Source organism: Plecotus auritus, assembly GCF_963455305.1.
Source record: "Plecotus auritus genome assembly, chromosome: 1".
In the NCBI taxonomy this organism is placed as follows: domain Eukaryota; kingdom Metazoa; phylum Chordata; class Mammalia; order Chiroptera; family Vespertilionidae; genus Plecotus; species Plecotus auritus.
In genome coordinates, this window is record NC_137770.1 from 44,527,798 (window position 1) to 44,551,172 (window position 23,375).

At 45.7% G+C, this 23,375-nt stretch overlaps 1 protein-coding gene across 1 annotated transcript in view; it reads left to right on the forward strand.

Annotated features, from left to right (window-relative positions):
* Positions 1-23,234, forward strand: part of NID2 (nidogen 2) — a 63,091-nt gene extending 39,857 nt beyond the window's left edge. Inside the window, 13 exon segments of the mRNA XM_080665962.1 lie at positions 1,428-1,571; positions 2,292-2,420; positions 3,485-3,628; positions 9,930-10,049; positions 10,863-11,093; positions 14,542-14,763; positions 15,374-15,543; positions 17,966-18,095; positions 18,770-18,941; positions 19,578-19,735; positions 20,771-20,894; positions 22,840-22,961; positions 22,964-23,234. Coding sequence (XP_080522088.1) covers positions 1,428-1,571; positions 2,292-2,420; positions 3,485-3,628; positions 9,930-10,049; positions 10,863-11,093; positions 14,542-14,763; positions 15,374-15,543; positions 17,966-18,095; positions 18,770-18,941; positions 19,578-19,735; positions 20,771-20,894; positions 22,840-22,961; positions 22,964-23,094 — 1,997 coding nt within the window. The 3' untranslated portion in view covers positions 23,095-23,234.
* Positions 23,235-23,375: the final 141 nt, after the last annotated feature.

Below are 23,375 nucleotides of genomic sequence, written 5' to 3' on the forward strand. Positions count from 1 at the left end.
GCCCTGGGCTTAGACTGGATAACTTTATGAAGTTCCTTTGGCTGTGGTTGTAGCAAAGTGGTGGAAAGCATGGTCTCTGGAGCCAGACTGCCTGGCTTTTGATCCCAGCCCCATCCATCTTTTCTGGCTGTGTGGCGTTGGAGTGGGTTACTTCCTCACAGTGTAGTCATGAGGATTTAATGGGATGGGATGTAAAGGGTTTAGAACAGTGCCTGGCATATAGTGCTCAATAAGCGTTACTATTATGTTGCATGTAGAAATAAAATTATTTAGGGAAGATTTCAGATGTTAACAGTCATCACTGTCTAGTGGATGGATGGGTCCATGGCAGGGTTAATCCTAAAAAGTAAATACTGCAAAAACCACTCCTCTTTTATTTTGTAGAAGCAAGATTTTTCTCGTGAATTTTGACTTATAGTGAATTTTAATGAGAGATTGCCCAATTTATGAGCAGAAATTTGGGATGTGAGTCCTTGTTGTCCCACTTCTGGCTTTGTGAGCTCGGGCAATTTTTCCAATAACTCTCACTTTCCTTATCTGGGAAAATTATCAATAATGGGGATGACAGCCCAGCTCAGAATTACCCCAAGAATCACATGAGATGAGAGACAATCTGTAATAATAAAAGGGTAATATTGCTAATTAGACCAGATGTCTTCCGGACGTCATTCTGGATGTCCTTCCTGACGAAGCCAGGGCTGGAGGGAAGCCAGCCAGGTCCCAGGTGCCTGCAGGCAGCCCAAGGGAAGCCAGTCCGAGTCCCAGCTGGGTGCCTGCGGGTGGCCGGAGAAGGGAAGCAGCCCGGGTTCCGGGTGCTGGAGAGAAGCTGGTGCCCGCAGCCAGGGGAAGGAAGGCCTACTCTTGGCATGAATTTTCGTGCTTCGGGCCTCTAGTTTTTAAATAAAAGGATGCCATGTATTGGATTTTTTAAAAAATATATCTTTATTGATTTCAGAGAGGAAGGGAGAAAGAAAGAGAGACAGAAACATCAATGATGAGAGAGAGAATCATTGATCAGCTGCCTCCTGCACGTCCCCTGGTGGGGATCAAGCCCGGAACCCAGGTATGTGCCCATGACCGGAATCAAACCTGGGACCCTTCAGTCCACAAGCTGACGCTCTATCCACTGAGCCAAACCAGCCAGGGCATGTATTGGATATTTTTATTCCCTGGACACAAACCTACTATAAACAAGAAAAGGTTAGTTGTCTGTAAAGTAGGCCAAAGGAAGTCATCCTGGATTTAAAAATCGCCGTACAAATAATGCAGCCTAGCTTTGGATATTACTAATTTAGCAGATTGCCAGGTGGGCCCCAAACACAGACAAGTATACAGTTAGTTCCAACAGCTCTTGGATCTCCCTCCTGTGCCGTTCTCATAACAACAGCCAGATTGTGCTTTTGTTTATTTCCTCTCTACTCACACAGAGCACTCAGCCCCCGTGCCAGTGAATCCTTGCTATGATGGGAGTCACACGTGTGGCCCGACAGCTCAGTGCTACCCGGGGACAGGTGTGGACTACACCTGCCAGTGTGCACCTGGGTACCAGGCAGATGGACGGAGTTGCATGGGTAAGAACCATACTCTGTGTTCTCGCGTGGAGTTGTCAGGCACCATGTTTATGAAAGACAAGTGTCTGTCTGCTTAATGATCTCCATTGATCCATGAGGTTAGCAGCTGTTAATCTAAAGACGGGGATTTAAAAACTAAGGTGTGTGCTGGATAGTTTGAGAGGAGAGTTTGGAGGTGGGTATTTGGGGATGGGACTGTGAAAAGAAGACCTCTATTGCAATTCCTGGATATTCTGAGTTTTTAAGCTTTGTAATTTTAAACCTGTATTAAATATTTCTTACACGTACTAAGCAGTACATTTTCTGGTGGTTTTTTTTTTTGTTTGTCTTTGTTTTCTAGATTCAGACATTGTGTTTTTTCACCTATTATGTCCCCAAAAGTAGCAAGTAGAAATCTCTTCACATTTTAAAAGAAAAATTGTTGCAGTGTTGTTTTTTTCTAAATGTTCAGTATTTTTTAAACGTTCAAAACCTTTTCAGAATGTTTGTTCAAAATACATCTCCCTGTGTCTTATGCTTGAATGACTTGAAATGTTATTTATGATCTGCTACACTCATCCATATCTGGTGCTTAAAATCCTGCATTTCAACTCCTGTTTAGTCCACCAACTGTGAGTCCCATTGAAGCCTCATTGTGGTGAGAAAATATTGAGTTTCCAGACCTTCCACCTGTGGGATCCTTGATTTGAGGAGCACTTTTCTGTTCTCATTTCTTCCTAGATGTGGATGAATGTGCAACTGGCTTCCATCACTGTGGCCCCAACTCCATGTGTATCAACTTGCCGGGAAGCTACAGGTGTGAGTGCCGGAGCGGTTACAGGTTTGCAGAGGACCAGTACACTTGCGTCTGTGAGTCCCAAAACCATTCCTCTTTTTGGCCAAAATGATGCTGAACCTGGCTCTTTCATTCATTAACATTTCCACTTCTGACGTATGGTTTATCTAGAAAACATACAATTTACATTAAAATAACCCAAAGCTATGGCTCAGTTCAGTTCTGGGTTGTTTGTTTTAGTTGCTTTGTTGTTGTTTTTCTCTAAATAGAATTTTTTGGTGTTGAGATATTGAAGGATGTTCACTTCAGTTGGGATTCCCATATGTCTGGTATTTGGTCCAATCATGTAACAAGACTATGAACCTCTTTAATAAATAATAACAGCTCTAGGTAGAGGTCAAATATGTCTCAAATTACAATGAAATAGGTTTATAATTCAAAGATGCTTTTCCCACTTGACCAGCCAAAGCGTTCCATCTATATGTTTATATAAAAGCCTAAGCGACTGTTACGACTGGATGACCGGACAACCGGATTACCAGCTGGTAGCTATGACGTACACTGACCACCAGGGGGCAGACGCTCAACACAGGAGCTGCCCCCTGGGGGTCAGTGCGCTCCCACAGCCAACCTCCCACAGCCAGCCAAACTCCCGCGGTCCCTCCCCTTGGCCGGCCTGCCCTGATTGGCCCCTTGGCCCCAATCACTAGCCATGCCGAGGGACCCCACGCATGAGTGAATTCATGCACTCTAGTCTATAATAAAATACCACTTTCTAGGGTTCACCCCCCCAAAAAAAAGTGGATCCAAAAGAACTAGAATTCCAAATTCATCCCATTGTTAGATGATATTAAAGAAAATACACTTTTAGATCCACTGTTTTGATGATCTTCATGCCTAGTGTTTTAACCACAAACCCAGACCAGCACTTCTCGAAGTTTAATATGCATACAAACCATCTAGTGATTTTGTTAAAATTCAGATTCCCTGGGTCTAGGATGGGGCCTGAGAACCTGCATTCCTTATTAGTCTTCAGAAGTCCCGATGCTGTTGGCATGCTGGATTGTGCTGTGAAGAGCAAAGCTCACCCATTTGCAGGTCTGAACTCTCGGACATCCTCGCCTTCTTCTCTTTTTAGTGATTGCCCCACCTCCCAACCCCTGTGAGGATGGCAGCCATACCTGTGCTCCCACTGGCCAGGCCCGGTGCGTTCACCTTGGAGGCAGCACTTTCAGCTGCGTCTGCCTGCCTGGTTACACCGGCAACGGGCACCAGTGCACCGGTGAGTACCTGCAGGTCAGCCTCAGTGACAATGGAAGGTCATCTTGGATACACATCCCCACATAGGCAGGACCTGGTTTAGAAAAGACCCCTCCCTTTGACTCATACAGCTTTGGAACTGCCAAAAGAGAAAGAGAAAGGGTGTCCTTTGAGTTAAAAAGAGGGGCCAAGGGCAGATCTCCTTTGGCTTGGATTGGTGAGCATGTATGGTTGTCCATGGTAAAGACGTGCCTTGAGCACCAGGAGCCGCTGCCAGCTTGTAACCTTCTGTTCCTTGGAGCCTCGTGTGGGCTGGAGGGACTTCGGGACAGTCTTTTAGTCTCCTGTTAGGATGCTGGCTTCTTTCAATCTCTTTGGTTAATGACCTAATTTAGCACTTTCAGTCATGCTTAATTTTTAGTTGTTATTCCCCTGCTTCAAGTAATATTTTAAGCAATATCTGAACATGCATATTATTCTGAGTTTTCCCCTCTCTTCTCTCTATGGAGATAGATAGATAGATAGATAGATAGATAGATAGATAGATAGATAGATAATAGATAGATAGATAGATGATAGATAGATAGATAGATAGATAGATAGATAGAGGAACTCCACAGATATAAGAGGATATTAACACTTTTATATAAGAATCCTCAAAACTTTTCTCCCAGAAACCTAACTACCATTAAGACTTATAAAATCAATAAACCAGAATGCAGGACTATCTGTTCAGATTTAACTTAGAAATAATGTGTGAGGCTGTTTTTGAAACAGTAGGCACAACACTCTGGGTGTAAATATTCATGGAGCTGGGCTTAGTAGTGGTTTCATCTGGAGATTATTCAGTGTGAATCTACATAATCCACCCAGCAGCGTGTGATTGAATTGAAACTCAGTTTCATGCTGATTGTCCATCAGTAGCAGAAGTATGGTAAAAGCAGACACTGGGAAGGAGAGGATGGTGGGAAGAGGGTTTGGAATGGGAAAAGGTCTCTCCTGGGAACATAAACCTGAGAGGCAGGCTTTTCCCCTCTCCTCGAATTGCTGCTTGCATCTGCCACTGTAGCCCTGGGCCCACTGAGCTGGGGAGCTAAGAACTGCCTTGTAACTCCTGGGAGCTCCACAAAGATCTAAGTAGCCTAGGCCCTCTCCCGCCTCACCAGAGGTTTGATTCTCATCCTTCTCCCTTCCCTTTCGCTTTGGTTTCAGCAGGACAGGCTGACTGGACCAGCAGACACAACCATGTGTTATTCACAGACGATGTGTGTCAAGGCAGCTCAGCCCTCCTCTCCTTTCCAGATGTGGAGGGCTACTTAGTCTCTTCTGAATCTTGCTGCTTAATTAATGTTTCCTCTTCTGTACAAAAGCTCTGTTTATGGTTTTCTTGAAAACATAATTTACGTTGAAATGACTTAAAGTTAGGTCTCAGTTCAGGCCTGATTCCCTCAACCCCCTGCAAAAACAACAAAAACCACCCCCAGATTTAGACAGAGCTCACGTGTTTCTCAAGTTAGAATGAGGTGCATTTGTAATTCACAGATGCTTGTCCCGCTTGACCAGCCAAAGAGCTCTGTCTAGAACAGATAGGCTTTTTATAGATGGGGTACCCCCTTCAGGTTTGGGGGGTCAGGGTGAGGAGCAGACTCCCTTGTTTATGTCAAGTCCCACAGTGGGAATAATACTTTGTCCACCCTTGTGGAACTTATCACTCAGTTCAATTTAACACACTACTGGTTTGAGAAATGAGAATGCAGAGAAAAAAAAATCTTGCTAGAATTTCATATTCAAACATCTGGCTGCTCAGGTCAGCTGAGAGGGTGCTTATAAAGTATTTAATTTCTTGGGTCTTTGGTTTAAAGCAAAGCATTTGAAATTAATTGCAGCCTAGATGTGAGGAGTGTTAATCATCAAAATGTTAATTGAGGTTAGATGTGCCTTTGCCCTAATCCCTTCTACAATCATTCTCTCCCCCTTCTTTTAACTTCTCTAGCCTGTCCTGTAAGACTTTGCTCACCTCTCTTGTTCTCTGCTTTTAGAATTCTCTCTGGGACCCACAAATTTAAAAACATGCCAGACACATCAGTTGCTTCTCCAGTGTGTTAATTATCTATTGCTGTATAATAGACCACCCCAAAATGGGGCAGCTTAGAACAATACACATTTATTACCATCAGGTCAGGGTCCTGCCTTAGGTGGGTCCTCTGCTTTAAGGACCCTCACAGGGCTGCTGCAGTCAAGGGGTCTGGCAGGCTTGGGGTCTCATCTGAAGGACCAACTGGGGAAAGAGCCTCACATGGTTATTGCAGGATTCAGTTCCTTGAGGGACTGACTGATGGATTGAGAGCCTCAGGTCCTTGCTGGCTGTGGTCTGGAGGTGACCATCAGTTTTTTGCCACATGGCCCTCTCCAACAAGGAAGCTGACTTCATCAAAGCCAGGGGCAGAGATGGAAGTTATAATCACAAAATGCCATCCCCTCAATATTGCTTTTGTGTATTAGTTAGAAGCCAGGAAGCAAGTTACTCAAGTGAAGGGGATCATATAAGACTATGAATACCAGGAGGGAAGAGAGATCTTTGGGGCCATCTGAGAGGCTGCCTCCTATAGTCAATTACCACGTGGTTGCCTTCCAAGCTTTCAGACTGTGGTAGTAGAGAATGAATAGTCATTTTCCTAAATACCCATGCCATACATAAGTCAGGCTGGGCTAATCACGGAGGTGACTTGCAGGACAAGTGTGTGTGTATTTTAAGGCATGTGTCCCAGTGGCCATAGAAATAAATAGAAAAAATACAGAAAAATAGAGATAAGGGCTCGGTTTTGTGGAGAGTATGCATTCTTAAAGCACACCTTTTTATTCCATCAAACTAGCAATAAAAGGGTATGTGGTTATTTTCTACAGGTAGTTTGTTAAAACCCTGGTTCCCTGGAGAGGCTGCACTTGACTTTAGGTTCTCAGTCTAGTCTGAGTCACTAGCAGGAACCACTTTATCCAAGTTGAGTTAAATCATTCCTCAGCCCTGTGTTGGATCAGCCCTGTGTTGGATCAGCCCTGTGTTGGATCAGCCCTGTGTTGGATCTGCCCTGTGTTGGATCTGCCCTGTGTTGGATCAGCCCTGTGTTGGATCAGCCCTGTGTTGGTAGTCGAGCTGATGTTCCTCAGGCACATTTGTCCTTATAGAGCCTTGGCCATTTTGCCAGGTGCGAAAACAGATTGTCTTGAGTTGGACCTCATGTGTGAGGGAGGAGCAAGTGTGAGTTGAGGAGATGGGATCCAGATGGCCCATCACCCAGGGTCCACCGCTGCTCTCAGCAGGGCCAGGAGAGGAGGTGCTTACATTATTGTCACAGGTTTTCTGTTCTAAGGATATGATATTGAGTAAGGTGAGGTAACGTTGGTGCAGCCACAGGAGACGAGAACAAGACTTAAAAGGAGGACGTTTATTCTTCTCATAGGACCAGAGAAGAGTTCACCATGTTCCATGCAGGGCCACGACCAGAAGGATGCTTGACCAAATGGGTGGGCAGTGAGAACTTGTGGGCCTTTACTGGGGTTCTGGAGTGGGATGCAGGTTAATTGGCACCAGGAAATTCCACTGTGGATTCGAAAGCAAAGCAGTTCCACTGAGGGAAGGAGGGAGCTAGAATCCATTGTTTGGGTTTGTTTTGAAGGGATTTCAGCTGTTTTTGGGTGTGGGCTTAGAATTAGGGCAGTGAGAAGAATGTGGAAGCACCAAAGCATGAAGTCAAAATGGAGGATTTTCAACACATTTTCCAAACTGGTTTTTTGCCAGCTTAATAGATGCTGGAAAGGAGAAGTATGCTGAGACTGTGCCGCCCTTTGCTATCTGAGTGGTGAAGGAGCTCTACTACGCCTTGCACACTGCTGTCATGACCTCAGTGTTCTCACAGCCCCCAAAGACCCTGACAGTGATTGTTCGGCATAAACCTCCCCCAGGGGTACAAGGAAAGCCCCTCCCTTGACAAGGGGCGGGAAGTCTTTTCATACTTTCTCTCCTGACACCCTGTGAAATAGGGAAGAGTTCTTCTCCTTACAAAAGCCCCAGTTACCCCTGAACCCTGCAGTGTTAGCCCTCCTGAAGGGGCCACAGCCTGCTCTGAGCTCAGAACGTGGAGTGGCTGACTGGACGTGGTGTAAGCTCCTCCAAGGAGGTGGTAGGGACTGTGCTCCAGGGAGCCTTAACCTTCTCCGGATTTGGGGGGATAAGGGTTCCTCACTTGTGATGCTTTTAGTCTCTTGAGGGACTTTTCCCTGTTGGGCATTTATAGCAGTTCCTGTCTCCTCAAGACTTCAGTGTCTGTGGGAAGGATGGCTGCTCTTTTAGGTCTGATCAGAATTCTAGACCATCGGCTTAAAGGACATAGGTAACTTGGTAGCTCTGGGGAGTCCCCTCTGAGTTCAAAAATAATCATAAGAAACTGATCCATGAGTTCTAGAAATAGGCTGTGTCTCAGGAATTCCTGCTTCCTGTCATTGCCTGGGTTCCGGTTACCAGGAGAAGTACTTTTAGCATATGTATTCTGAATAGCTTTCATTTCCTGCCTTTGGCTGGACATTAATTTTTACAGCTTTGGTTTCATAGCCTCTTCCAGGCCCAAGGAACGGGATGGTCACCAGCTTTGCCCAACTGGGAATTTAACTTGTGCTTTGGAAGAGACAATCCCAAGGATAACTAAATTTGACAACGTACAGCTCCTATTCATTACATTGGAGATAAGGTTTTCCTTGCAATTGTTTTCATTTGGTTTATTTTGGGTTAACTGAGGAGCTAAATAGAAAACCTTGTTTCTAACTTTTCAGATGAAGTTATAACTACATTTTTGCCTTTGCAGGTGAAAGGAAGTTGACCATGGAGGCTGATTGCTATCTGAGCAGAGTTTCTGGGTGGCATTAAACTTGGCTGTGTTGAGCGTTTAGGACTTTTTTGGACTTAAAGGAGCTAATTTATGTTGACTAACCTCCCCTGAGACTGAGGAATGCTAATTTGCTAATTACAATGTAAGAGATTCCTCTCCTGTGAACAGAAGGTCTGTGTTGCACGACCAGTGTGTCTGCTTGCTGGTATCAGGACAGGAGTGGCTCTGAGGGTGTGGTCACAGGCAGGGTGGCACTGATAACCCTAGAGGAGATTCCATCTGGGTCCCGGGAGGCTGGGTGAGGAGCCACGTCTGTCCTCAGCCAACTCACATCCAATTCAGGCTGTAAGTCTCTGGCTTCCCGGTCCCACGAGTCCCCACCCTGGGTTGTATCAAGTGGTTGCAGTTCACTTCTTCTGGGATTCCAGTTTTCTAGGAGTCACACTGATCATCCCATCCACATGTTTCCTATTTACTCATTTTGAAATCCGTTTTTGGATGTCATTGTGGATGTGACTATTTTCATCGGAGCCTCGATCAGACCTACACCCTTAGCCTCCTCTTAACTCTTAAAGACTTCCTGTCTGCGAAGACAGCTTATCTCAACCACTGGGCATTGGTTTTAACACTCTCAGAGATGGTTTACTTTTTTGCTATTGTCTGATTTCAGTAAATAAAATAGGAGGACTAGAAGTTGACTTTTGTTTGAAGTTTCAGGTTGTTGTAGGTTTGAGAAATAGGAAAATTCTCATGGTGCTATGTAGTAGAGTGTGTGTGTCAGGGTGGGGGTGTTCTGAATTGTTTTTACTTTGTAAGCCTGATAAATTTAGATTTTCTTAATGTATCAAAACCTCTGATAATATTTTTCTTATACTTTTCTATTTCTTCTGAAAGTGGAAAGCAAAAAAAATTTCTGATGAATTGGGCATTCTAGACAGTAGGACTCTGGGCAAGACTGTATGTGCTTCTAACTTCGTTGAAACCTCATTGGGCTTCTCTGCATCCATAAATCAGTGCCAGAGGGACATGGTGCCAGCAACAAAAGGGGATAACCATTGTTACATATGTTGATTGTAGTGTTACTGAGAGAAATTAATGATTTATAGTCTAAATGTTAGTTCACAGGTAATAACTTGTTAGACTTCACTATAGATGAAACTGCTGTAGAAATATACTGCAGGATCTATTTTTCTGAGTGACCACATGTTTAATTTCTACACTGAACTAACTCACACAGCCTTGGACTAACTCACACAGCCTTGACCTTGTACTGTTAGGCATGCCTTTCAGTGTCAGTATATTTCTGCTCATGCACAAAGGTCTTCTGAAGTTGACCCCTCATCGTTGATCCTCCTGTACTAAAGGCCAGGTAGTAGCACAGATTGAGTGCAGTGAAGTCACATGCCCTCCCCCCTGTCCCCCGCCCCTATTCTGACACTGCAGATGTTGATGAGTGCTTGGAGAACAGATGTCACCCCTCAGCTACCTGCTACAACACCCCCGGCTCCTTCTCCTGCCGCTGCCAGCCTGGCTATCACGGGGACGGATTTCAGTGCACACCTGGTAAGGGGGAGGCCAGATTAGGCCAGAGAACTAGCTCCTTCAGCACTATTTTCTATAGCACTTCAGCCCACTCTTGATTTCTCCAGGTCAGAGGCTGTAGTTAGTGGATCTTCAGGCTCTGGATATTTTCCTCAGTTACCACCAGAGCTCGGTTTACTGTCTGTTCACAGCTATTCGCATTCTGGGAGGCCCGGCGTGTGGCCCATCCATTGTCTTACCTATGAACAGTTCTGGTTAACTGCCCTAATGACCTGCTTTGCCTTGATAAGTGCGCGTTAGAAGTATTGAGACTCAGGTTACTAAACAGGAATCCTGTGCTCTGGTGAGCTGGGCGCAGCCTCCCATATGACTGCTCTGGAACTTGGCCCGAGGGGCAGTCTAGTGATAGCTGTTGAGCTGGGGCTTCTCAGACTAAAACTCTGGACTCAGGGGACAAGCCGAACTGTTTCCTCCTGAGTCTCTGGGATGTTTGGACCAAAGCCATGACTGCTCTTCATTTTATCCAGACAGCAACAGGAGCTAGAGGCGGACGGGACGGGTCGCTTCACAGTAAAGTCAGCCTAGGGACTTACGGGGCAGACTTCGAGAGTTAGGGAGGTGTTGGGTAGTTAGCCGCAGAGCTAAAATAAGAATCCAAGACTCCAAATTCCCAGCACCTTGCTAATTTCTCCACATTATACTGCCTTCCAACTATGGAAGAAAAAGCCTCAGGAGACCTTGAGGTTGGCTCATAAAAGCGGGTGGGTGGCAATGCCTTTTATTCCTCCTCCTCCTCCTTGTGTCTCCTCTGTCCCCCCCCCAACCCCCCCGAAGACACCACCTCAGGACTGAAAACCTGTGAGCGTCAGCAGCGCGCTGCCCAGGCTCAGCACCTCTACCCGGGCGTCAGGATCCACATCCCCCAGTGCGATGAGCAGGGCCACTTCCTGCCGCTGCAGTGCCACGGCAGCACCGGCTTCTGCTGGTGCGTGAACCCCGACGGTCATGAAGTCCCTGGTACTCGGACTCCACCCGGCTCTAACCCACCTCACTGCGGACCCCCAGGTGAGCCAATCCAGAAAGAAACCTTGTGCCTGGTTAGGCCTGGGGCTTGAGGAGCAGAATGACACTGGCTGTGGGTAGATTATAATCCCTGCCAGACCATGCAGACTCAGGGCTGGTGACCGTCCTTTATGACACCATCCTCCTACCTTCTAGGAACACTCGAATGATATGCACTCAGCTACATGCACATTCACATTACAGGGACATAGAGACATGCACACATGATATATGTGATCCTGGCACTCATTGTACTCCAGCCTCCTGAGCCTTGTCTGATACAAAACTCACATGCATGATGGGGTCAGCTTGAAGGGAGAGAACAGTTTCTACCCACAATTGAGATTGAGTGTGTAGATCAGGCTGAGGCCACTGCCCTAAACCTGTTAGGGCAGCTTAGAGATGTCAGAGCTAGAGGATCTTGCCAGACCAGCCTTTTGTCCAAAAGAAAACTGCCTTCCCATGTAACTGTCGCTTAACTTTGCCTTCTGAGTTACAGAAAACTGTCTGAAGGCTGTTTTAATAGCATTAGGAAACATAAGTATGTAATTTGTGGGTGGATCCAGCTAGCTTGCTCTGAGCTAATAACCCCAGGCCCCTCTAGCCAGCCCAACATGTCCATGGGGAAGTCACTCTTGGCCCAGATGCCTTCAGAAGAGAAGCAGGAACCTGTTTTATTAGCCCCTGTGATCTGAGAAGCTGATGATAAACATGTCAGGATGGGGCGTGGTTATCAAGAGCTCACAGTATATGTCAACTACAGGTTGCCAAGGCAGGTTTCTGCTACTTGCGGAACTGTTCAGAGATGGGAAGAACTTTATTTTTTAAAAACAGAAGAACTTGATTAAGAACGTAGAATTGGTATGATACCATTTCAGCTAAAGTAATTCCTCTATCAATGCGCTTGCTATATTCAAAGATCCATTCTTAGTGTTGAAAAGGTTTCCATAAATACTAGTCTTGGTTTTTAATGTATGTGAATATGAAGAACTAGAGAATTACTGCCAGCTTTGATCCTTTTAAAATATTAATATTATGGCCAGGACATCAGTGATTCATAAGGTAAAAATAAGTAATGCTTCATCTAGCTTAGCGGTCGCCAACCTTTTGGACCTCACGGACCACCAATGGTCCGCAGACCGCCAGTTGGCGACCGCTGATCTAGCTGTTCCCACAGTGACACTCCTAGTTCCTATTTTTAGGAAAAGATTTTGCAGCCTCTGGCCCCCCATTCCCACCCCACCACCCCCAAAAAAGAATACAGAGGAATCCTGTTTACTCATGCCTACTGTTTAAGAAGTCTTGGTTCTAACTCCAGCTGGGATTTGAAGGAATCAGATGGTTGGGAGGTTCCTTGGTTCAGAATTCTGTTGCATTTACTAAGACAAGCATGTGTTAAGGACAGTGATTCAAAAGGGAGCCGAGAGAATGGGAAGTTCATCGCTAAAAGAAAGGCATGTTCTTTTGGGCACTCTTTCCTGTGGCCCAGACTTGCCTCTTGGCTGCCATTTCTAACTGGTCTCATCTACATAATGGGGTCAGCTTGAAGGGGGAGAGAACAGTTTCTGCCCACAATTTCAAAATATTTAAAACCCTGCCAACCAGAAACAGAAGAAAAATAAATCCATGGTCAGATTGAGGAGGAGCTTCAAATAGTAAGGCATGAGAGGGATGCCCACGTGTGAGGGAGGTGGGGTGCCATTTCCCAGAAGCTGACTGTGCTGTGTGTCCTCATTCCAAACAAAGACATTCCTCACTGGGTGGTCCCTGAACCAAGAATGGGTGCTCTGAGTTTGGAATGTGGACCAGCGGTGGTGTTGGGAACTTCTCCAGAGATGGAGGGCAGGCATTTGAGAAAGCGGCATGTCCCTCTCTGGGTTCATTGAGACACATCTGGGTAAGGAAATCAGTTTTTCCTTCTACATGAGGTCTTAAGAGGTATGCTTCCCGTGGGTCATGAGTGATGGTGAGTCTTGTAATTGAGCCTGTTGGGTTTGAAACCTTAGGATTTTATTCCCCATCTTCCTGCTTTCCTAGAGATATTGTAGGTGTTGGAGCCCAACTATAGTGTTTCCAGCTTGTTCTTTGAAGCCATTGGAAATTTTGATCAAAGGAATGGCATGAAATGACTTGGTTTTAAAGGGACTCTTTCTGGCTGCAGGTTGAGTTTACACTGAGGGGCAAGGAGGGGAGAAGCAGGGAAAACAGCTGTGGCACGAGGTAACGGGGCGTGGACCAGGGTGATAGGGTTGGGTGTGGTAAGATGTGAAGATGTTCTGAATGCATTGTGAAGGTACAGCTGATATTTCTTGACACATGTGAGCAAGAGAAAGGAGTCCAGGATGGTTGGACCTGAGCAATGGAGAGGGGGAGGTGCAATTTACTCATAAGGGAAAGGCCAGGGGCCTAGATTTTGTTAGTTCTCCTCTGAGATTTCTGTGGTACATCCAAATGGTGGTGCCAAGTAAGCACTTGGCTGTCTCTTCTGCACATGACAGGCTGTGAGTGGCAGGAGATAAAAAAGGAGCAGCACTTTCTGTTTCAGGTCCTTTAGGCAATCCTCCCACAGGTGGCTGTGCTATAGGCTGTAGCAGAGCCCTCTTAGACAGGGAACTGGTGTTTGGGACAGGCCATGATGGCCCTGTGGAAGCAGTCTGGGGTACTGAGGGTAGAGAAACTGTTCTGCAAGAGAAGCTAATGGAGTGTAAGCATGGTGGTGAGTGGGGAGGGAGGGAAGAGGAGGAGGGTGCTGGAGAAACACGGTGGGAAGGTGGAGCCTACAGAAAAAGGTTCAGCTTTGAGATAATACCAGGAACAGCATGGCCAGGCGACTTCCAGGAACTGGAGTGTCACTACCTCTGCTGTGCTCCCATATACCAATTACGATAAGTTATGCTTTCACCAATGTAGGCCTCTAGTGGATAGGTACTGAGGGCCACATAGGTGGACATTCAGTAATGCTTTCTGAGACAAGCACTAGCCAGTCAGTCTGAAGATAACCTCTCAGATATGCAAGTCCTAGAGTTTGAAGCAAGTGGGAAAGAAGCAAAGACTGCTCTAAGCATCATGTAGGCCACTGCACCCCACAAGTGTTCTGTTAGCAGAGGCCCTGGGCCTCTCCTATCCAGAGTGAGATCGCCCCCTTCCCAGGCTGAGTGAGCCCTGCACCTGATCTTAACCTCCTCTTGTTCTTTCCTAACGTGGTGGGGCCTTGATGGCAGATCCTCCTGGCCTGGGAAGATGGGAGCATCCAGAGGACCCCCTTCTCCTGATTCCTGTGGAGGACTTCTTAGAGCACTTGACCGTTCTGGTCTGTGTTCAGGGGCTTGGCTGAGGCCCGCTAATGCACGTGAGGAGGGAGGCCAGGAGGCCAGGTGTGGGGCTCTGGAGCTACAGGCTGCACTCTGTCCTTGGCTTACCATCAAAGGCTTTTTTTGTCCCATCTGCTCAGAGCCCACCCAGAGGCCCCAGACCATGTGTGAACGCTGGAGGGCAAACCTGCTGGAGCACTACGGTGGCGCGCCCAGGGACGACCAGTATGTGCCGCAGTGCGACGACCTGGGCCACTTCACCCCCATGCAGTGCCACGGGAAGAGTGACTTCTGCTGGTGTGTGGACAGAGACGGCAGAGAGGTGCAGGGCACCCGCTCCCAGCCAGGCTCCACCCCTGCATGTAAGCACCCGGGGCAGCCCTCACTCACCCCAGCGGCCTCTAAGGTTTCTCTGTTGGGAGGCTGTGTATGAAGGTGGGCAAATAAGGGGTCAACAGATCCAATGAGAGAAGTCACTACTGTGTGGTGTTGATTTATAATCTGATCAACCCAAGATCCCAATTTGGACTTAATGTTTGATTTTGTCATTAGCAGTTTCTGTAACTAGAACATCTGGAACTCAGCTCAGCATGCAGTTACTCCCCTTCCCCAGCCCAGGGTGAAAGGGGACGCGTGTCACCCGGGGGCCCCAAAGAGAAGCTGACACAATTCTGGCTCTGGTTTCTTTCCCTTAAAAAGAAGAAGAAAAAAAACACCCAAACCCGCTTTGTTCTGAGGGAGATGTGTTGTTGTCTTCTTCCCTAGTAATTGGCAGTGATTTACATAATTGATCCTTGAAAAAAAAACCTAGAAATTAGAATTTCTTTAAAGGAACATCTGGAGCACATCTGTTTAGGTTTAAGAACTTTTGATGTTTTTGGAGGCTCTGGTCTATGGGAAAGTAACTGTTCTTCTCTCTCCCCACCCACCCTTGTTTCCTTTTCTCTCTGCTCACTGTCTTTCCCACGGCAGGTATACCCACGGTTGCTCCACCGTTGGTCCGGCCTACGCCTCGGCCTGATGTGATTCCTCCGTCCGTGGGCACCTTCCTGCTCTATGCCCAAGGCCAGCAGATTGGCTACTTGCCTCTCAGTGGTACCAGGCTTCAGAAGGACACGGCCAGGACCCTGCTATCACTGCATGTAAAGAGGATTTCTCGTGTGGGACGGAGCTGCGTGGGGGTTCAGATCTGGGGAGGGGCCTGAGATGGAGGGAGGTTGTGGAGTATTTCTGAGCTGCAGTCTGTCTTCATGGGCCTGACACCAGCACCACAGGAAGTGGGGCTCCCTGTTGCTGGGTCATGTCTGACCAAGGCTGTTGCCTCGTTGGTTCATGGGGCTTCAGATGTGTGGAAAGGGCATTTCAGGGTTGTCAGGCAGTATGGTGAGCCAAGGGAAAACTGAGACTTTTAACCCCAGGCCCCAGGAAGCTTTCAACGCCCCCAACATTTCCAGAGATCTAGAAATCAACACGACAGGAGTGGCTGCAGGGTGTGGTTTCAGGGGTCAGATGAGAATCCCAAGTGGAAATCCATTAATGACTGCCTCAACCAACGTTACTGCCCTCTCCCCTCCCTTTTCTCATTTTCTCTGGCTCCTTCTAGATGAGTTGGGGAGAGTGTGATGCTAGAAAAGGAGTGGACAGCTATCCCTCGGGGATGCTTGCCGCTTCCTGAGCCAGCCACTCCCTGTTGTCAAGGCACTCCATTTCGGAGGAGGGACTCTTCTCTCAAAAGGAGAAGAGAAGGGAGGTCACCAGAAAGGTAGTGCCACTTGTAGTGGAAAATGGTCTGATTCCATTGCTAAGCTTCACGCTCCAGTACTTGCTTATGTATAATGGTATAGTGTCCGTGTTTACTTCTGTTGATGAAACCCATATCTGGTTCCAAAAAAGTTTAGAAGCAGCCAGTATTTAGAAAAAGATGTGTTTTTTTCTTCCTTTTCGAGTTTTTGTGTGTTTTCTTGGCAAACACTAGCATGCTCTTTTTTATAAGTTTCTCTAGAAGAGGTAGGAACTCAGAAGTTATCACAAGTAGCCATCTCTTTATTCTAGCCATGTCACATGGCTTCTCTGCATTTCTGAATTTATCTCTGATGAGGACAGGGTGGTGGTGGAACTGAAACAGAAATGGAACATGGGTTATAAGCACACCTTGGGGAAATTGACTTAAACGGGGACTTTTTTCTCTAAATAACTTTGAAGTCATTACATAGGTTAATGAATCCCATGATTCCCTGGATTAATGGGAGCCCATATGGATGTGTACTCCTGCCTGAGACACATGACTTTTCAATTTTCAAGTAAAATTGTATTTGACCTTCAGACCCTCCTACCCCATATAAACTGTTCCCCTTTCCACAGGAGCCAAATCCTGCTTGTATAGTGGTTCTCATACTGACTCCTCTGCCAGAGGCCATAAGTCACACCAGCCCCAGGCTTTGTTAGGCAAGCAGGAGCTGGCGTGGCCTCAGCGACAGCCAGATGGCCCCTAGATGTTGGCTTTACACATCTGCTGGGCTTCTCAAAGCAGGAATCTGGGTTGGAAATCAAATGAAGCAAGTACTGTGCAGACTTTTGGAAAGGAGTATCACAGACACAGCATTTTATAGGAGACTTTGCAGTTGATTTAGCAATAAGGGAGATGAAACCTCCCTAGCCAGAAGTTGAGTGACGACCATTCCCCAGTTCCTTAACCCAGTGGTTGGCAAATTGCGGCTCGCGAGCCACATGTGGCTCTTTGGCCCCTTGAGTGTGGCTCTTCCACAAAATACCATGGCCTGGGCGAGTCTATTTTGAAGAAGTGGCTTTAGAAGAAGTTTAAGTTTAAAAAATTTGGCTCTCAAAAGAAATTTCAATCATACTGTTGATATTTGGCTCTGTTGACTAATGAGTTTGCCAACTACTGCCTTAACCCATTAAACTAGACTTTCTTTTACCTAAGAGTACAACCAAAAAATTGCTTTGCAATGAGAGGCAGAGTTGAGGGTGATGGCACCTGGGCTAGGGGAAAAAGCTCATATCACAGGGGAGCGTGGATTTTGTTCTATGTTAGCAAATTTTAGAAAGGCTTGTTCAAAAAGTGCAGATAACATTTGAAAGGAGTCACTGTTTTTGTCCGTTAAAATATTAAGACCTTACTTTGCTGAGACTAACATCTGTTCTTCAATCACTGAATGGGCTAATTTTTTTCATGCAGTCACTTTTTCTTTTACTTCCAACAGTAACAGTGATTATTGAGAGCTTATTGCATATTCATTTCTGATTAGGACACTTCACAAGAATTTATGGTATTAATTTTTATAGCAGCCATATGAAAGTGTAGGTACTGTTACCTTCATTTTGGAAATGAGGAAACCAAGACACAGAAAGCTTAAGTACCAGAATCGCACAGCTAAGTAAGTGGCCAAGCTTGAGCCTACATGTCTAACCATGAGCTTGGCTGCCTGTAAGGCTACAGTGCAGGGTTGTTCACTGCAGGCATGCATGAGTGAGGCAGCTAAGCATGAAATCAGGGGAAATGCAAGGAGTCCTAATTCTTCCAATTCTGTGTTTTGGCCCACACAGGGCTCCATAATTGTGGGAATTGACTACGACTGCCGGGAGAGGATGGTGTACTGGACGGATGTCGCTGCACGGACAATTAGCCGTGTCAGTCTGGAACCGGGAGCAGAGCCTGAGACAATCATTAATTCAGGTCAGCAGCTTCACCCAGAAGACACTTCCCATTTCATTTGATTCTGTAAAATCCAAGTTATTTTTGCCTGTTTATGCCAAAGTCTCCCTCTATTTTCACCCAACAGGGGAAACTAAATTCTATGCATGTCACTTGTGAGCTATACAACATCCTCTTTATAAACAAACATGTTCATACATAAGTAATAAGAAGGTGATTCTTACTGTGGGCCCTTTCTATTGAGAAGTAGGGCTCCCAAAGGCTCACAGTAAGGATTCAGGGTGAGGCCACACTGATGCTGCCTGGGACACCAGCTCTGTGGATACCTGGTGCATTTAGGCTGCTAGGTCTGTTCGTCTAGACCAGCGATTTCCAACTGTTGTGCTGCAGTTTTTAAAACATGCAATACCTGACTAGTCAGGGGCACTGACCTCTCCCCTTAGATTGTCAAATGAAAAAAAATGACAGCCTACACAACAGTAGCCATCTGGTGTGAATTAATCAAAATAATACTTTTTTTTTTTTTGGTCAGTTCGGCAAAAGTCATATTTTTGCTGTGCCACAGAATTTTAACTATTAGTTTGTGTGACCTGGTTCTTCCGACTCAAGTGACTCTCAGGACTTTGTTATTGTTGTTCAAACATAAATCTGTTTCAGGTTCACCTGCTCCAGTCCCGCCTTTGTTTTATTTCCAGATCTGATAAGCCCTGAAGGCCTTGCCATTGACCACTTTCACAGAACGATGTACTGGACAGACAGTGGCCTGGATAGGATAGAGAGGGCCAAGCTGGACGGCTCTGAGCGCAAGGCTCTCTTCCACACGGACCTGGTGAATCCACGAGCCATCACTGTGGATCCTATCCGAGGGTCAGCTGGGCCTCCCTAATTCTCCATTACCTGTAGATCCTGATGTGAAGTCCTTGGATTTAAATGCGGTGGGGAGTCAGAATAAAAGCAGAAAGAAAAGCCCAAATGCGTTAATTTTACAGTATTTATTGAGGAGCTACTAGGTGTCAGGAACTGTTCTACTTTTTATCAGATGATAAGGTGGGGCCTGTCTGAGGTCAATACTTAAACTAGAATGAAATGGATCTCCTTCAGCAACACACTAGGAAGTCATAGTGTTAAAACCACAGTAGGGTTAATGCCCATTAAATGGTAACCAAAACTCACACCTGGCATTTTATTTCTCAGACCTCTTTCACTGTAGCAAAATGAAGAAGAAAATGTTCCCTTCCATAACTGCTAAGGTCATCGCCTGGGACATATAACTTGGTCAATGTTTCAGTACTTGTTAGAACCAGGGAGGATTTCTATATCTTGAGAAACTTGCCATATTTAATGGGGCTTCTACCAAATGAAATTCCAGAGAAAACCCTCAGTAAATGAAGAAAACATTCTGTTTTTGACTCAAATACTTAGTGAAAAGCCTCAAAGGTTCTGAAGTTTGACTCATACACACTCAGGGTGCTTCTTTTTCTACTCCATTTAATGTATCCACAGCAACTTGTACTGGACAGACTGGAATCGAGATGCTCCTAAAATTGAAATGTCATCTTTATATGGAGAAAACAGAAGAATTCTGGTGAATAATGACCTTGGACTACCCAATGGTTTAACCTTTGACCCCGTGTCCAAACTGCTCTGCTGGGCAGATGCAGGTAATACTACTGATGGGATGCAGATACAGAATGCTTCATTACAGTGGTGCCAGCACTTGATCACATTTTATAGCAAAATCAAATTCCATCTTTTGGCTTAAATTTTAACAGTACAGCACATATAATCTATTCCTTTGGTATGTAAACTTTCAAAGGACATTTTGTAATGATGCTTATAATGAACTTCCTAGGGTTTTAGGGTGTGTGAATGGGAATTCGGCAGTTAAGTTTCAGGGGTAATACTATGACCCTTATTTTTGTATTGTGTGCCATTTCCCCAAATGAGTACTTGGCATGCTTTTTAAGTTAAAAAGGATGCAGTATATCTATATGCCACAGAACATGAAAAAGGCCGTTCTTAAAGAACTTATAATCTTAAAAAAGGGACTATAATATACATAGGTCACTATTATAACCCAGTTGTCCAAACAACAGTTAATGTTTTTTTTAAGTATTTGAAATTTAAATCCAGGTCCCATAAGAAATGTGAAACTTGGAAATTTTTAACTCGTTTTAGCTATGGCAAAATTTTTACAATTGGCTTTCTTTAAATTGAAAAATATAAGTCATGTTGCCCCTTTAGTTACTTTTTATTTCTACCTAGAAACTAATAGTCTTTAAAAACTTGAAGGAGTTTAGTTAAAAGGCAATCTTGGCTATTATACATTACTTACAAAGGGCAAATATTTATCCAAATGTTATGTTTACACTTGAAATTAATTATAAAAAAAGCTTATCTCTAATGCTCTGCTTTGGGAGGAATTTGGCTAAATTTCTGTAAAAGCAATCCTTTCTTCCAAAAAAGGATTAAGAGTTTAAACTCTATTAAAAACTGGAATGTTATTAAACAACTTAAAGACTGGTAATAGAACAGAAAATTTTAGTTTTTAATTTGTATCACTGCAATGGGGATAAAATAGCTATTTCTTAGTCTACCTTTCTCTAAGATGGAACCAGCCACTATTATTTTTGGCAAGGTTTCCCCTTCTCTCCCCCATGGCGTGAAAGTATCTTTTTTCCTCTTTGTTTTCAAAGGAACCAAAAAACTGGAGTGTACACTATCTGATGGAACTGGACGACATGTTATTCAAAACAACCTCAACTACCCCTTCAGCATTGTTAGCTATGCAGATCACTTCTACCACACGGACTGGAGGAGGTGAGCCTGACACATTCTGGACGAGCCTGAAATTGCAAAATGTTCAGGGGGATTGCTTGTTTCACCTAATATCAGCTAGTGACTTTAGTAATTAAGCCCTCTACTTCTACTGATGTTTTCATTTTGTTCTCTCTTTATTAGTAGACTAGAGGTCCAATGCATGAAATCTGTGCAAGAGTAGGCCTTCCTTCCCCCAGCTGCCAGCACCTGCTTCCCTCTGGCACCCAGGACCTGGGTGTCCTTCGCAGCCCTGGCTTCATCTGGAAGGACTGAAGGACTTCCAGAAGGACGTCTGGTTTAATTAGCATATTACCCTTTTATTATTATAAATAGCATCATTCAAATGTTACCCAGAAATTTAATGGTAATGCTCACATGTGGCTAAAAGTGGCAGAGCTATCCTATCTAATAAAGAGGTAATATGCAACTTGACCATCACGCCATGACAATGATGGCGGCGCCCAGTCCCCTCAGCCCCACTGGAATCCCCCAGTCCTTTCAGCCCAGCGGGGGGGGGGGGGGGGGGGGGGGGGGGGCGGAGCAGCAGGAGATGGTGGCGCCCAGTCCCCTCAGCCCCACTGGAATCCCCCAGTCCTTTCAGCCCAGCAGGGGGGGCGGGGGGAGGTGGAGCAGCAGGGGCGGCAGGCGCACAGTGCAGCCAGACCCACCCTCAGCACCCCAGGGCTGGCCCGAGGCGCAGGCAAGCCTTGGATATGGCGGCTGATACCCTAGGCGCAGGCAAACCTTGGATGATGGCTGCCCAGGGGTGGCCGAGGCTTGTGCTGCCAGCAGTGGCAGCAGCAGCAGCAGATTGTGATGGGGCATTACCTTCCCCTGATCGCCGGGGTCGCCTCCCGCTCCTGAGGGCTCCCGGACTGTGAGAGGGGGCAGGCTGGGCTGAGGGACCCCCCCCTCCAGTGCATGAATTTTCATGTACTGGGCCTCTAGTTAGGTAATAACTATCCAAAAAGGAAGCGCTTTAATCTAAATATGATCTTCAGAGAGTTGTAACTGGCTTAAGTGGCACCATGAAGTATATTAGTTATTGACATTGTGGACTTATTAGTTGTCTACCAGTTCTCCAAGGAGGAATTAGGGAACATTAAAAAATATATACAAGGTTGGCAAAAGTAGTTTGTGTGGAAAGACATGAAAGTTATGATTATTACAATAGCTTTAACTCAAAAGAGTGTCACAGACCTACTTTGCCCACTCCGGTAGTGTCTGAGCCCTTCTATCCTAACCCCTGTAATTTTGATTTAGACCTTGCATGGGGCCCAGATCAATTTTAACAGATCCACGTGATTCCAACACCCAGTTAGTGGTCCTCAAACTTCAGCGTGGATCAGTCATTCAGAGGGCTTATCCTATATAATAAAAGGCTAATAATATGCATATCGACCATGGCAGAACAACTGGCTGCTATGATGTGCTCTGACCACGAGGGGACACTCAACACAGAAGCTGCCCCCTGGTGGTCAGTGCGCTCCCACAGGAGGAGTGCCGCTCAGACAGAAGCCAGGCTGGTCAACACAGTGGTGGTGGCGGGAGCCTCTCCCACCTCCACGGCAGTCGGATATCCCCCAAGGGCTCCCAGACTGTGAGAGGGCACAGGCCGGGCTGAGGGACCTCCCCAAGTGCACTAATTTCATGCACTGGGCCTCTAGTTAAAACATATTACTGGGTCCTATATCCCAGAATTTGATTAAGTCTGAATGAGGGCCCAAGAATTCGCATTTCTACCAAGCTCCCAGATGATGCTGGTCTGAGGACCACTTAGAGAACCACTGATACAAACCTTCTGAATCTAAATGAGTCAAAACTCATTTTGTTATGTTAATTTAAAATGTGTATTCTAAAAGGCTGTAGAGATTTTTTGTTTTGAAAATTACTTCTTCTATCCAACCTTAAATCCCATGACTTCATGTTTCCTTTCTGTTCCCAGGGATGGTATTATATCAGTCAATAGAGACAGTGGCCAGTTTACTGATGAGTATCTCCCAGACCAGCGATCTCATCTCTACGGGATAACTGCAGTCTACCCCTACTGCCCAGCAGGTAAACAACATGCTCAGGCTGCTCCTTTGGATTAGCAGGGGAGAGGAGGACAGATCTGGTAACTGATTACCCTTGGCCCCGATTCTGGCTGCTGCCTGTGACATTGCCACCAGTGAGAGCCACTTTAGGCTGGAAAAGTTAATGGCCAACCCATTGGGTGACCAGTTTTTACTACATCGTCTACTTAGCTAAACTATACACACAAAAAAATATTTTTCCTTTAAAAAGACTTACGTTGCAACTCAGTTATAGAAAATACTCACACACTGTCCTCTCCCACACTTCCCTTTACAGGAAGAAAGTAAATATAGCATCCTAAAGGACTTGAGTTTACAATCAGATTCTGGACCCTAAAGAACATTTACTGCAAACAAAAGTGAAGAAAGTGAAAAAGGAATTGGCCATTAAAAGTTCCTGGACATA